This window comes from Lepus europaeus, chromosome 6 (genome assembly GCF_033115175.1).
Source record: "Lepus europaeus isolate LE1 chromosome 6, mLepTim1.pri, whole genome shotgun sequence".
Taxonomy (NCBI): domain Eukaryota; kingdom Metazoa; phylum Chordata; class Mammalia; order Lagomorpha; family Leporidae; genus Lepus; species Lepus europaeus.
The window spans coordinates 131,666,965-131,677,414 of NC_084832.1; the positions used below are offsets into that span (position 1 = coordinate 131,666,965).

Sequence of the window (10,450 nt, forward strand, 5' to 3'; positions counted from 1 at the left end):
GGGCCACAGGGTGGGGGTTCAGGTACTGTCCCCCTGGCTGGACCCCAAGTATCGAAGGGGAGGGGGTGGAGAAGATGTCTTCCCTCTGCACTGCCTGTGCTCTCAGGGATGTGCATTGGGTGATGCCGTCTCCAGGGCGACACTGGGAGGAAGGGAAGGAGCCGGGGAGGGCCCCGGGCAGGGGTGTGAACCCCTCAGAAGGACCACGCGGTGGGCGATGGCCAGCAGAGGGGCTGCTGCAGCAGTTCCCTGAGTGGCACAGACACGGCCGTGCTGGAGGAGAGCTGAGACTCTTGGACCCGGGCAGTATGGGGGGGCTGTCCTGTCTGCAGACGAGGGGGGCTGGGTGGACAGTGCTGACACCCGGGCAGTATGGGGGGCTGGGTGGACAGTGCTGACACCCGGGCAGTATAGGGGGCTGGGTGGACAGTGCTGACAGCCGGGCAGTATGGGGGGCTGGGTGGACAGTGCTGACGCCCGGGCAGTATGGGGGGGCTGTCCTGTCTGCAGATGAGGGGGACTGGGTGGACCGCGCTGACACCCGGGCAGTATGGGGGGCTGGGTGGACAGCGCTGATACCCAGGCAGTATGGGGGGCTGGGTGGACGGCGCTGACACCCGGGCAGTATGGGGGGCTGGGTGGACAGTGCTGACACCCGGGCAGTATGGGGGGGCTGTCCTGTCTGCAGACGAGGGGGACTGGGTGGACAGCACTGATACCAGCTGCAGTACAGGCTCTGGCAGCAGCTGGGGTGCGGGGGTCCTGTGTCCAGGGCCCTGAGGTCTGTGTGCGTCCCTGCCGACAGCCCAGGCTCTTGTTCATTCTTGCCTTGCCCCGCCCTTGTCTCGTCCCAAAGCCGGGAGGACGACAGACAGCAAGGAGGGCTGAAAGCACCTGCCACTTCCTGCCGTGTCAGCCTCAGCCCTTCACGTCCCTGGGTCCTCTCCCTGCTCTAGCACATTCCCCTTGCCACCCAGAGCCCTTCCCTGTTTGACTTCTGCACCTTCTAGGACCACACCATCCGCTGTTGCCCTAGGAAACACCGCGTGCGCCCTGGTGGGCAGTCTGTAGACGCAGGGTGCGCAGGCCCGCTGCATGCCGGCCGTCCACAGCCTCCAGCCACGAAGTGTCTGTGGATGTGATTCGCGTCTGTCCATGAGAGAGATGGGTTTGCGGCTGACAGAATGGGGGTGTTCTTGGCAGTCTTGGGTGTCAGAGCGGGGAATGTTCATTGCTGCTCGTCTCTTTGTGAGAGTTTGTATGAGAGGTGGGGTCTTCCTCATGGCTGGAGGAGTGCACAGGCATGGACTGTGTGTGTCGCGGTGGAGTGGTGAGAACTCAGGTTTTATTTAAGATTCTTACATATGTTAGAAAGGGGGGGGGTTCCTGTAGTGTCTAGACACTTTAAGGGAGACGTTGACTTACATGCTAACGATAAACAAAGCTGTTAAAACCAGCATCAGGGAACTGAGCGTGTGTGACCGGGTGCTGAGCTGAGGCCGCCAGAGGGCGCAATTCGCGGCTTCCACCTGCCGCGTCTGTGCCAAGGGTGACTCGGTTTTCTTCATTCTTGAGACAGCGATTTCCAACGGTGACCGTGACCTCACATAGCAGAATGTCCAGCTCCTGTGTCGAGTGTCCACGTGCTTACGACAGCAGCCTGTGGTCCCAGAAGCTCTGTGACCGGGCTCGGCGCCGGGAGCTGTCCCCTGGGGAAATCTGCGTGGTCGTTGAACTCGCCAGAACTGACACTGTAGTTGAGAACTGTCACTCAGCCTGAGTGAGGCCCAGCATGGGGTCCTGTTCCACGTTGGAGGTCTGGCATCCGGCCTCACCTTAAACATGGTCACCTATGGGGACTCTGGCTGCTCTGACCACAGGAGCAGGAGCCAAGCTGCGTGGCAGATGTCGTTTCTAAAAATCATCAGAAAGCAAGTGTGCACGTGCAGACTTCTGTAGGGAGCTGGGGCGTGGGAAGAGTTTGTGGAGCCCCCTCCCCATCCTGTGGCCCTCCTAGGCCCCCATCCTCGACCTGTGCTTTGAACAGGGCCCTTCCTCTCTGGGAGAGGGGGCGCAGGCTTCGCAGAGCACCTGCCAAACCCAGGCGAGCGTGACGCTGTGCATTCCCAGGAGCAGCTCCAAGGATGGCGGCGCCATGATGGCGGGCTGCTGTGGACCAAGGGCTTGTGGTTTTCACCACACGTTTGCTCTGAACCTTCCCTCTCTGGGCTGCACGATGCTTGGCTGGCAGAACCTGGGGACTCGCGCGTGACCTCCGGGGGTGAGGTCGGGGCTGTGGAGCCGTCCAGTAGCGGCTCTGTGCCTTCCAAGGAGTCTCACACAGAGCTGGGGTGTGGAGGGGAGCTAGAGCGAGGTGCTGGGGACTCTAGGAGCACTGGACACTGCTTTCCTGCCTTGTGGCTGGCACCAGGTTGGGGTGGGGTATAAAGGAACAGTTCTCTGGAAGCTGAGACGCAGGGGCCAGCGCCCTGTCTGTGCACCAAGCAGGGTGGAGGGTTTGGGGCGGCCCAGCGCGCTGGGGTCCGGAGGAGAGGATGGTCGCACCTGTCCCTGAGCTGGCCAGCCCGGCGGGGCCTGTGCCTGGAAGTCACCAGCAGGTGGAGCCTCAACGCTGCATCTCCTGCCCTGGACCCTGAGGGCAAGTGTCTGTCTGGAGTAGGTTAACCATACGTTTGCCAAAACGTTCAAAAGAATTGTAAGGTTCTCATAAACATGTGTATAAGATACTCATATATCCTGAATGTAGGCTGAAAGACAGGATCTGGGGAACTCTCTGAGCTCCAGGGTAACGTTACTGAATTAAAAACATGCCTGGGGCTAGCTCTGGCCTGGAGGTTAGGGCACCCACGTCCCCCACTACAGGGCCTGGGTCTAAGTCCTGGCTCTGCTCCAGGCTCGGCATCCTGCAAAATGTGCACCTGTGAGGTGATGCCCAGTCTTCGGGTCCCTGCCACTCACAGGGGAGACCTGGGTGGAGTTCCCTGCTTCCAGCCTTGGCCCTGGCTGCTGCAGGCATCTGGATAGTGAACCAGCAGGTGCTTCTGGGTCTTCTACCTCTTGAATGAATGAATACATGCACACATAAATCCTGGAAGAAGAACAGTCTTGATTTACCCCCATTTTGTCTGAGCTTGACAGTGTTTGAATACCTGTAGAGAGATTTTTTATGAACAAAGCCAACAGAGCAGGGCCATTTGAAAAGTGCCAGTAAGTGGCCGGCTCTGTGGCGTAGCAGGTTAAGCATATGCCTGTGGCGCTGGTGTCCCATATGGGCGCTGACTGCTCCATGTCTGAGCCAGCTCCCTGCTGTGGCCTGGGAAAGCAGTGGAAGATGGCCCAAGTGCTTGGGCCCCTGCACCCACATAGGCAACCTGAAGAAGCTCCTGGTTCCTGGCTTCTGATCAGCCCAGCTCCAGCCATGGCAGCAATTTGGGGAATGAACCAGTGGATGGAAGACCTCGCTGTCTGTCTCTACTTCTCTGACTCTTTCAAATAAATAAAATCAATCTTTAAAAAAAAATAGCACTGGGAGGCCATAGCCCCCTATGCCAGTCACCTCCTCAGGCAGCCACGCCCTTGACCCGGCATCAGGTGTCACAGGGGAGCTCTGTGTTTGCAGGATGCACCTGTGTTAAGTTCCTCTTCTGTGAAAAGTTCCTGCTTAAGTTCCTCTTCCGTGAAAAGATACTCTACTCATTCTATCATCTGCAGTTGATGCACATTCGCTGTGTTTCCATTGTGGCTTTTAAAAATTCGGCTCTCAGTGGATGTGATTTTGGACTGGTCTTTTGATAAGTTGGGGGCATCTCGCTGCTGGGCCCATGGCTACACGTGGGCTCCCTCTTGGGGTGCACAGCCACTCACTGGAAGGAGATGCTGCTGACAGGTGGCCGAAGAAGGAGGCTCGGTTCACCTACCCCCTGCAGCTCCAAGTTCAGCTGCTGGCGACACCCTAGTGACGTATGCCTTGCCCGTCCTGTCAGCCCTTCCTTCTGGCCTGTGAGTACTGGGAACATCTGCGGACGTAGTTCGCATTTCCTTGGTGCCTAATGAGCATACTCTTTCACGTTCATTGGTGACTTGGATATTCTTTGGTGAGTTGCCAGCTGCATCTTTGATCCATTTGGAAAACGGAGCTGTGTGCCTAGCTTCTGTGGTCTTGGGAAGGACTGGTCCTCAGTTATCCTGTCCTGACACAGCCGTGGCCAGGTGTGATGTCCACCTCAGTTATCCTGTCTTTATACCCCGTGGCCAGGTGTGATGTCCACCTCAGTTATCCTGTCCTGACACAGCCGTGGCCAGGTGTGATGTCCACCGCAGTTATCCTGTCTTTATACCCCATGGCCAGGTGTGATGTCCACCTCAGTTATCCTGTCTTCACACAGCCGTGGCCAGGTGTGATGTCCACCTCAGTTATCCTGTCCTGACACAGCCGTGGCCAGGTGTGATATCTAGGTTAGGAAGCTTCACTAAGCAAGCAGTAAGTACTCTCTCCTGTCTCTGTTCTTTGGGAAGTGTCACGGAGCTGAGCTGCCCATTTCCATCTGATGAGAGTCAGCACCCAAGGATGTTGCTGGAGCCTCCATCACGCCCTGCACTCGTGTTTCTCTCTCAGTGCTCCAGATCTTGGCTGCCTGAGCATGCCTGTGTATTTCTGTGTGCACAGAGATAGTCATATGTTTACTTATCTAAAAGGTGGTGTGACAGAGGGAGACACGAACACATCTTCCATCCTCTGGTTCACTCCCCAGGTGCCTGCAAAATCTGGGGCTGGGCCAGGCGAGAGCCTGGAATTTCCAGGTCTCCCATGTGGGTGCGAGGACCCAAGCACTGGGCTGTCACCCACTGCCTTTCCAGGTGCCTTAGCAGGGAGCTGGCGTCGCAAGTGGGGACCTAGCCTAGGGTGCACAACGTATGTATCTCGAGCCTAAGCCAGTTAGTGACCACAGAGGAGTGTCTTGCTGACCCCTTTACCATTAGCAGTGCCTCTTGTCCTTGGTACTCTGTTGTGGTGGATTCGTTTCTAGAAGAAGCGTGGTGGAGGCAAGAGGTGCGGAGTCACCACACAGACCCCGGGAGTCGGGTGAAAGCAGGCCAGAGGCGAGCAGCCTGCAGACTCGTTTATTTCAGTTGCTGCAGCTGCTTATATAGCCAAGCAGCCAATCCGGTCAAGGGGCGGTGTATGCCCTAACCAATCACAGCCTGTTGCCGGACAGTTTCCAAAGCCATCCAATCACAGCCTGTTGTCAGGCAGTTTCTGTTGTCAGCGGCCATCTTGGCGTGACCGTCTCACCTTCTCATTCCAGCACAGTCCTCGGCTCTGATCCCAGTGTGTTCTGCGGAGTTGGTACGTGGTGCTCAGTCCCTAGTTCTCACCCTCCCTTTGTCTTGTGCTGAAGGCGTGCTTCTCGTCAGCGCATGTTTCTGTGGGTGTTGAAAGCCGAGTCCTGGGTTCTTGTTGTGACCCAGAGAATTGGTTCTGTTCCTATTCACTCTAATAGCAGTACGCTTAGGTTCACCCTGGACAGCTTCAGATTATGTTCGATTGGACCTGCACATTCTGCTTCTCCACTGTCAGTCTTCCTCTTTTTTTTTTTTTTAAATAAAGATTTTATTTGAGAGGTAGAGTTAGTGAGAAGGAGAGAGGTCTTCCATCCACTGGTTCACTCTCTAAATGGCTGCAACTGCTGAGCCGATCTGAAGCCAGGAGCCAGGAGCCAGGAGCTTCTTCCCGGTCTCCAATGTGGGTGCAGGGGCCCAAGGACTTGGGTCATCTTTCACTACTTTCCCAGGCCATAGCAGAGAGCTGGATCAGAAGTGGAGCAGCCGGATCTCAAACCGGCGCGCATGTGGGATGCGGGCACTGCAGGCGGAGGATTAACCTGGCGCCCGCCCCAGCCTCTCTTGCTTTGGTAAGGTGGTGTTGTCTACTCCCCTCTGGGCCGCTATCAGCCCGAGTCACTGCTCCTAGGACTGTTTCACACGCTGCCACTCTGGGAAAAGCCGCCCTACGGGTTAGTATTCACCCTCGCTTTCTTGTCTTTGTCTTGTGTCCCAGCTCTGCAGAGTGGTAACCCCCAAGGCTGTGCAGCACTCCCTCAGAGTTCCTCCTGCACGTCCACGCCCCCACGTGTCCTCCCGCCCGTGTCCATGGTGAGTCTGCGCGTGGCCGTCCGTGTGCACACGTAAGATCCGAAGCCGTCCTGGCAGTGAGTCCGGGGTGAGTCCGTCCGTGTCTGCCTGGTCTGGCCGCAGACCAGTCGGGCCCAGCACCGCTCCAGCTTCCCGAGCTGCCTGGCTTCCAGCACCTTCATCAGCACGGGTCCACTGTGTCCGGTGGGTTTGCTCTGCGTCTGCCTTCGACGCCCAAGGTTTTAAGGTGCGTGTTGTGCCGTTTTTGCTGAGCTTGGGGACGCTGCTGTGTGGGTCCCGAGCCCGTGCGTGTGAGAACGCGCTCAGGCCTGCTGTGCTCCCCCCGCCCAGGGATGGGGAGCCCCTCGCCCTGGGCCCCCGCTGCACATTGCAGGCTCCTGCCTCCCGCAGGGCTGCTGGCTCAGGCTGCTTCCGTGGCGGTGCTGTGCGCCACGCAGGGGCTGTGGGGCCGTGTCAGGATTCCACAGAAGGTGAAGGTGAAGGTGAAGACCGTGTCCGCCCCGAGGTTAGCCCGCAGAATCAGAGGGAGACGAGGCCTTCCCGCGCTGCGCGGAGCGGCCGGCAGGGGGCAGCAGAGTCCACGGCCGCCGGGACGAGCTGATGCCCGCGCGGAGGGGAGGGGGCGCCCGTCACCGTGGGGGACCCGCCTTACAGACGCCCCTCCGTGGGCTGTGGAGTCCAGATGCACGAGAGGGGAGCCCCTGAAAACCCCAGATTCCAACCTCGGTGGGGGCCGGGGAGGGGCCAGCGCGCACCTGTGTGGCTGCGGGGGACGCGTCCGTGTGTTCTGCAGCCTGGGCCGCGCCGAGGGGCCATGTGCCGAGCGGCCGAAGCCCCCAGTCCTGGCCAGAACCAGGCGGCGCCTTCCCTGTCCCGCGCTCCTGCGGGACTCCGGGGCTCGCTCGCGGACTCTGGCCCAGTGGGCGCTGCGGGGCTGGCAGGGGCTGACGCCGGCCCTGCCTGCCGTTGGCTCCCGCTGGGGTGGGGTCTTCCTGGCCCGCGCCCGTCCCATGCCGCTTTTCCCGGTTCACCAGGGTCCTCACTGCTAGCTCGCTCGATGCGTCGTCTTGCTCCTACCTGCTTTGGGTTTATTCTCCCTTTTCCTAGCTTCTCAGCGTGGACCTCCCTGACTGGTTTTATTTCCAATTTTACACCGAGTGCTGTATTTTTGCTACTTTGCCGCGGGAGAAGTGTGTTTTAATGTCCGTGCTTTCTCTGTGGTGGACCCCAGTATCTGAAGTTTCTCGCCAAGGGTGGGTTCCGGGGCTGTGGCCTCCTCATCTGTGCTGACAGTTCCTGGGGTGGCTCCCTGGGCTCTGGATTTGCGCCTCTGCTGTGGGGTTGTGGACTTGGCACCACTGCTCCAGCCCCATTGGGCATTTAAGCCCCCCATCCACGGGGCAGGAGCGTGTCCTCCGGAGTTGCTCCATCAGATGTTGCTACCGCTCCTCCTTTTCCTGTTAGTTTTTGTGTACGTATTTTCCATCCTTTTCATCAGACGTGAAGCACATGTCTTGGAGCAGCATGTAGCCGGGTCCCGGTTGTCACTGGTGATTGGAGACCGCCTCCCCTGCGGTATTCGTGGCCGGCTCTGGTTGGCTTGTGCTGCCAGGAGCTCCGGTGGCTTCCCTACACAGGATCCAAGCTGACTGCATCCTAACTTGTTTGTGGCGTTGGGGAGTGATCTCTTCACTCACTCGTTGATCTCCGTCATAGCTGTTTCAACCACTTATTCTGGAGTGCTTTAAAAAGTGTGTGGAAAATGGAATTGAAAAGACTACTTTAGTGGAAGAAAATTCGAAATTCTTCCATACTAGGGATCTTCAAAAAGTTCATGGGAAATCTGTACTGTGAAAAAATATACATATGTTTCAGATTTCTTTTGGCTCAGATCAGGCTGCCTTCAGTCCCGTCCCGTCCTCGGCAGACCGAGGTGCCTGTGGGCGAGGACCCGTGGCCTCGTTTCTTCGTCTTGCTGTGTGGTGCGAAGGCAGCCTCGGGGCTGGCTTCTTCCCACTCGATGACCTCGGCCGTGCTGGTGAGCACGCTGAGCGGGGAAGATAGCCACAGGGGTGCACCCTGCAGAAGCTGAGGCCCCATACCCCTCCCACCGCACAGGCCTCCCAGGCTGCCCCGGCTGGGTGACAGGCAGCAGGAAGGGCTCTGCTGTGCTGGGGCCACCTGTCTGCTGGTCTCCTGACCACAAGGCAGGGGACTTAGACAGTGGCGTTTCCCACCCGCTAGCTGCACACCTTAAATAAGGCCAGCTACGAGGCAGAGCGGACTCCACCGAGCGTTTGGCGCCTGGGAGACTTCTTCCCAGCTTACAGACTTGCAAACACAAGTGCACGATGGTGACCACCGCTGCAGCTAGCCTGGCTCGGGGAGCACCCCGCGGACAATACACAGGCCTGCAGTTGGCTGGGGGAACGCCGGGTGTGATGGGAGCACACCTGCCCATCCGCGTGAGAAAGGCAGAGGACCACTGTGGAAACGGGCAGATTTGAATCCACTGTGTGGCCACTGAACACAGGAAAGCCATCCACACTGTCAGACCCTGTTTCATGCACCCTGGAGAAGCTGTCGTACAAGACGCTGGGACAGGGAGCCTGGGGTCTCACTGACGTCACTGTGGGGACGTGGAATGGGAGGGCCACGCAGGAGAGCTGCTTGGAGGTATCCTCTGATGCTAGGCCTGCCGTGGCTCGCGCTCTCCCAGGCGCCCTCATGAGCCTGAAAGAGACTGACAACTTCCCCCCCAGGCATTCCTGATGACCTGGCTAATAAGATCATCCCGGGTCGGATGCTGGCTGAGCCGAAATCAGATGGCCCCTGCTGTCTCAGTGCTGGTTACGGATCTCGGCTGCACATCAGGGTGACGATGGAGATGGAACTTAGACCTGTACAAGGGAGGTAACACCCAGGTGTTAGTCTGTCTCACGTACAGATGATGAAAGCTGTAACAACAGAAGATCACAGCATGGTCACTTGAAAAGTTCATTTATTATATACCAATATACACTTTCCATAATAAAAAAAGTCTCCCAATACACTGAACCATCCTATAAATGAAGTAAGAAAATACATTTCACCTGTTTACAAGTGGGATTAAATTAACCATGCGTCTGCCCTGCAGGGTCCGTGAACTCCGGCCCTGAGCGTGTGCTGCTGCTCCTGAACAGAGACAAGGACAAGGCTGAGGGCCGCAGTGACGCAGCGCATGTGGAATACTTACAGGTGTGCAGCCCTCGACTGTTTGGATTCACCTGCAATATTTACATTAAATACATTCAGCATCTAGAAGACAGCGTTTCCACTGGTTTTGATGCGCTCTTGAGAGGAACCAGCATGGAAACACGACGTAAAGATGCCGTGTGGCAAGTTCTTCCCAGGCGCAGCGACTTGGAAGTCAGCGGTCCAGCAGGGCTCCGGCTTCCAGAAAAGAACACGTGGAACAGCGGTTTCCCCGGGCGCGTGCCACCTGCACTTCACCGTGTCTTTACGACAACGTGAGATACTCATCCCAAGTTCCAGTGAGCAGGCAGAATGTCCAAACCAGCTAGTGCGCACCACAGCGGTGAGTGAGGGCGACAGCTGCCCCTGTCTCTGAAGCACTGGCGTCTGTGTTTTCCCGGGGAGCCACTCGACGCGGCACCACACGGCACAAACGGCTCCCCAGGCTCAATGCAGCGAGTTCTGTTCTGGGCACTGAGGATTCCCGCAGAGAAGGCACTTGTGTTCCCGTACACAGCAAAGCGCAGCACTGAGCCAGACAGCCACCACGGACAGACGTGTGGACGGGCTGGGCGCTGTTCAAGGAAAGGAGCCGCAGGGGCAGGCACTTCTGGTTCAGGCCGCGGCGCTGTGGGTACTGAGTGAGTAATGTCCCCACGTGTGCCAGGAAACCCTGTGGTGAATGAGCCCTGTGGGGACAGGCGGACACACCTCTGTTGGCCCACGTGCTGGAGCCCGGCGTCTGCCGCAGGAGGTCACAGGGCACGAGACCACACCTTCTTTCGGCCCAGGGCAGTGGTGCGAGTTCCGGGAAGGTAGAAAGTAGAGAGAGTTTTGCCAGTGGGGTGACCGTCACTGGACCCTGCCACGCAGCCGGACAGAGGCATCTCCCTCTTCTCTCCCACAGGTGTTTGTGCGGCCTCTGCCCTCGGCTAGTGATGCCTGGAGGTGGGAGGGTTGTACACCCAGTCGATGACGATGAGGGCCATGCTGCCAATCATGAAGATGACCCCGGTCGCCAGGAAGATGACAGCCTGCAGTT

General features: G+C 58.1%; 1 protein-coding gene across 3 annotated transcripts in view; it reads right to left on the reverse strand.

Annotated features, from left to right (window-relative positions):
* Positions 1 to 10,340: 10,340 nt before the first annotated feature.
* The window catches only part of SLC38A4 (solute carrier family 38 member 4), a 45,809-nt gene continuing 45,699 nt past the window's right edge, over positions 10,341 to 10,450 (reverse strand). For all 3 annotated transcript variants that reach the window (XM_062195122.1, XM_062195123.1, XM_062195121.1), the window contains exon 16: positions 10,341 to 10,442. In XM_062195122.1, the coding sequence (XP_062051106.1) occupies positions 10,341 to 10,442 (102 nt within the window). The remainder of the gene's footprint in view (positions 10,443 to 10,450) is intronic.